This window comes from Aplysia californica, unplaced genomic scaffold (assembly GCF_000002075.1).
Source record: "Aplysia californica isolate F4 #8 unplaced genomic scaffold, AplCal3.0 scaffold00176, whole genome shotgun sequence".
Classification (NCBI taxonomy): Eukaryota; Metazoa; Mollusca; class Gastropoda; order Aplysiida; family Aplysiidae; genus Aplysia; species Aplysia californica.
Genome location: NW_004797446.1, coordinates 311,436 through 316,490, shown reverse-complemented (window position 1 = coordinate 316,490; position 5,055 = coordinate 311,436). Strand labels below are relative to the sequence as shown.

Genomic DNA, 5,055 nt, shown 5'->3' with positions numbered 1-5,055 from the left:
AGACAGAGAGAGACAGACAGAGAGAGACAGACAGGGAGAGACAGACAGAGAGAGAGACAGACAGAGAGAGAGTGTGGGGATGGGTGGGTGGAGAGAGGGGGGGGAGAGAGAGAGGGAGAAAGAGTAGGGATGTGGAGGGGTGGGGACGGGTGAAGATGGAAGAGAGTTTGGGCATGCGCGCGTTTGTGTGTGCGTGTGTATTTACGAGTATGTGAATGTGCTTATGTCTGTTTGTGTACTTGTATACTTCTTTGTGTGGGGGTAGATATGCGTGAGACTAAGTGAAAGAGAGAGAGAGAATATAAGAGGGATAGAAGGTTTGTGTGTGAGAGAGAGAGAGGGGGGTGGGGTGGGGGTTGGAGAGACCGTGTCTGAGAGTGTTTGAGGCGTGTGTTTGTGTTTGTTTGTTTGTGTGCTCGTGTGTGGATGCGTGCGTATGTGTCTGTTTGTGTTTGTGCGAGTTGGTGTGTGCGGGCATGGGTGTGGAGACTAAAATAAAGGCATCTTGAAATATTGAATCCAATTCTTTCCTCTCTTCTCAGAGCCTCCAGGCCTAACAACAAGCAGGCCCAGCCGGTAGAGATGAGTCCGCTCAACCCCAAGTCAGCTAGCAGGGCAAGGGAATTTCCCATGCCGAACATCCGCTTTCTTCAGGAACTTGGCGAAGGGGCTTTCGGGAAGGTCTACAAGGGGGAACTGGTCGGCTTGTACGGAGAGAGCTCTGTTACGACAGTGGCAATCAAGACGCTGAAGGAGAACGCGTTGCCCAAAGTGCAGAATGACTTTCGACGAGAGGTGAGATCATGTAATAAAAATGGGCTGTTGTTGTAGCCTTTCGGGCGGTTTGAAATCAACTCACTGTTAGTGCTAGGGCGTATATACTGTAAATAACGCCCATGGCATTAATTGACACCAAACACCCCCCCCTCCTAGAACACTGCTGGCCGCTTGAACGGGAGCATGTTTGGTTATTGAAGATGCGGGGTCAAAACGTCTTCTCTTACACCTCCTTTCAAGTAGTGCCCGGGGCATGTACTCTGTCTGCCATACTCTAGATACTAAGTAGATACACCTATGGGTGCGCGTATGATAATATACCGTCGAATACAATACATAAACTATATTGTAATGTATGTTTAAAGAGGCAAAAAGATCTGTGCGAACGGGAAGATGAGGGAAGGGGGTGGGGACAACAGAATTAAGTCAATCGTAAATTATATGAAGATGCAGCTACAGTAAAACATTGGTATAACATACTCCCTTCGTAGCTAAGAATTTGAACGTCTTAGGCGAGGTACGTGTTTGCTACAAGAGTAAAAAATACTATTTAGGGCTTAAGACTTCAGAAATTACAGCTGATAATAAGTTTTAAGCCGTATACGTTACACTGAAGTTTTATTGTATTTTAAAAATATTTACTTGTGCTAAGAAAAATGAAACTGCCAGTCTTATTCTAAATAATTGACATTCTCATTCCCAGGTTGACCTGATGTCCGACATGCGTCACCCTAACATCGTATGCCTCCTGGGCGTGTGCATGAAACAAGAACCCATGTGCATGTTGTTCGAGTACATGGCTCAAGGCGACTTGCACGAGTACTTGCTCTCCCACTCACCACACTCTGACGTCACGGCGGCTGAAGACGACAGCGGTACCGGAGGAGGACACATTCTGGAATATTCCGAAATGTTACACGTGTCCACACAGGTGGCAGCTGGCATGGAATACCTCGCCAGTCACCATTTCGTTCACAGAGATCTGGCCGCGAGGAACATCCTCGTGGCTGACGGGCTAACTGTGAAGATCTCCGACTTTGGTTTGTCCAGAGATGTCTACTCTTCTGATTACTACAGAGTGCAGAGCAAGTCTTTGCTCCCCGTCAGATGGATGCCCCCGGAAGCGATCTTGTACGGAAAGTTCACCACAGACAGTGATGTGTGGGCTTTTGGCGTTGTCCTCTGGGAGGTCTTCAGCTATGGACTGCAGCCGTATTACGGTTTCTCCAATCAAGAGGTCATTGAGATGATACGCTCCAGGCAGATTCTGGGCTGTCCTGAAGAATGCCCGGCTCGTATTTACGGTCTGATGGTGGAATGTTGGCACGAGATGCCCGCCAGGCGTCCTCCTTTCCGGGAAATTCACACTCGACTTCGCACCTGGCGTAGCGAGCTGACCACGTCCAACCCGTGGTCCCTCTCGCAGAGTCAGAGCGGTCAGTCTTCGTCCACCCACCAGAGCACGCAGTCGCAGCCGTCCCACCACAGCAGCACGGGGCCCAGCAACACCACGGCCGTCACCGGACTGACCGGCAGCAGCAACACGTCAGAGCCCAGCCCGGGCCAGCCCATGTACACGCCACACTACATGCCTTACAACAACCACGGCGTGGCCGGGGGCTCGCTCTCGCCCCCGCCCTACAACGGAATACAACCACAGCAACCACAACAGCACGGCATCACTGCCGCACCAACAGCTGTTACCACAGCGACTCCTGCTGGGAACATTCAGCAACAGCAGCAGCAGCAGCAACTGCAGCAACAACAACTGCAGCAACAGCAACTGCAGCAGCAATACAAAGTGAATCCATTTTTGGGTCAGATGGGAGGAGTAGGAGGTCAGTACGTTCAGTACCCTGGTGGCCAGCCAGCTGTCTTGAATCTCCAGTCTGGCCAGGTTCAAATCCCGCGCAACGTGGGACAAGCCATGCCCCCTGTCAACCCGACCACAGCAGGGCTGGCCAACAATGGTCCCAGCAAGGTGTCGCCCGCTGGTTCTGTGGCCAGCTCCAAGTCTTCAAACAGCGCTTCCTCCACCCACAACAGCGGGGGTGTTGGGGGCGTGCCTCCCCGACAGGGCATGGCCCACGCCGGTCAGAACACGAGCGGACAGCCAATGATGAACGCTAACTACAAGCTCCAACCACAGGCTTTCAACGGAGGCGGGGCCTCGAACATTTCCACCCCGCCCCCTGTCAGTATTGCTGAGTGCAATGGGTACAACAGCTTTTCGCATTCTGCTTACAGCCCTGATCAGAGAACATCGAACATCTAAAGTACTCGCTCACATACACACTATTACATACATACATACACACACACTAACATACGCAGACAGTACACACAGACAGACAGTACACACAGGCAAACACACACACACACACACACACACACACACACACACACACATCACACACACACGCACACATCACACACACACACATCATACGCACACACGCACAAACACTCACGCACGTGTGCGCACAAATAAGTACACGTACACTCGCGTATCCTAATGCATGTAAAGAAATAATTGTATACTTTTTGATGCTATAATTTGATGAATTACAACTTTTAGTTATCAATGTTTGTTTGTTCACTTGAAGAAAAACAGAACTACAACCGTGATATTTATACGAATTTTCATACATGATAACACCATGCCAAATAAAATGTTGTTTTCAAAACCCATAGATTTGGGGTCCAAGAAATCAGAAATGACACCAATTACATCGCACGTTAAGTTTTGAAAAGTAGGCTTTGACTTCATGATTCATACCTTGGTTTATTTCAGAAAATCTCATGAACTGCTATAGAACTTTTAATTAAAAAGACGTGCGCACTTGCACAAACGTTCTTTTTTTTAAATGTAACAATATAAATAGAAATAAACTTCTAAAAACGAAAACTATCATTATAAGCTAGACACGGGTATGTCATTGCTGTAACTGTATGTGTTCACACAAACTTATCACTAGTCAAATTATAATTATCGTCCAAAGCCCCATTCCCTTCGAGAGCTCCCTCATAATTTCATAATGTTCTATTTTCTTCACTTTAAAATCATATTTAATTGTTTTATGTTGTAAATCGTTTACCCGCAGAAGACATAAACCTTGGAAAACCGGGGAATAATTTTAACAGCCTCTGTACATTGGAGTATGTTTTTTACTCCCTTTGTGTGCTGAACATATCTCTTATGAGACTTTATAAATCAACTTATTGTGGATTTTAGACTTTGGGAAAGAAGAAAAAGATATATATATATATATATATATATATATATGCGTGCATGTGTGTATGTCTATGTAAGGATGTAACTGGAGATAAGCCGGGTGGTGACTGTTCTCGTTGACATCTGTGGGTTTGTCATACTAATTAATGACATGAAAATGCTTATTCGTTATTCCATTTTTATAGTTGTACATCATTTAACATCAAAATCATAAAGGGTAACACTCCTCTAGTGGAAGAAAGTCCCGACAATGGGGCTGGGTCACGAGCGCGAGAACGGAACTGAATCGCCACTCTTTCCTGCGGAACGCGATTCACGATTCACTTCAGCAGAACGCGGAACAGTATCGCCAAACAATTCCCGATTCACTCCCCTGTTGCTGTCACCACCTTGTGGCTAGTTACTCCAAGAGTTTAACCTACTGCTGAGTCGAGTCATGAGCGCAAGAACGGAACTGAACACTTAGTATGGCTCCCCTTATTTTACAAAAGATGGTATAGTCCAACCCCCCTCTAAAAACAAAATGAACGGGGTCCAACCAATAGACAGAAGGAATTTTATGGAACCATTGTTTTAGCGAATGGTGGGGTTGGGGGGGGATTTATGGGGGTCACTAATTGAGGTCAGTAGATAGAGCAGCGCAACAAAGGGAGAGGATGGCGGAACAACAAGAGTGGGACTCGCGCTCGCCAAGAGGCGTTGATATGACACTGTTCCGTTTCAGTCAGTGTTCCGCCACAGCTCCACGAGCGCTCGCGTACTCGCGATTCATTGAAGCCGACTGAATCGCGAATCGCCACTCTCAAATTTGACGAGCAGGATCCAGCCCTACCCGACAATGTAGATTCACCTGTATTATTGGTGCCTTGCAACAGTGTTTCGTCGTGTATTCAAACTGGTTTTTTAAAAATCTCATACGCCGGAGGTTTTATTTGAGGTGTCTTTTGTGTCAGCATTTATGACAAAATGCGTAGTTGGTTTCTTCTTCTTTTTTTTTTTTTGATCGAGCACCTCTCTATCAAACTGTATTATTTTTGTTGTCT

The 5,055-nt window shown here is 46.9% G+C and overlaps 1 protein-coding gene across 1 annotated transcript in view; it reads left to right on the top strand.

Moving 5' to 3' along the window:
* LOC100533220 (ror) overlaps positions 1–3,267 on the top strand; it is a gene marked incomplete at its 5' end in the record, with an annotated part of 52,059 nt that extends 48,792 nt beyond the window's left edge. Inside the window, 2 exon segments of the mRNA NM_001204537.1 lie at positions 541–795; positions 1,481–3,267. Of these exon segments, the coding sequence (NP_001191466.1) occupies positions 541–795; positions 1,481–3,052 (1,827 nt within the window).
* Positions 3,268–5,055: the final 1,788 nt, after the last annotated feature.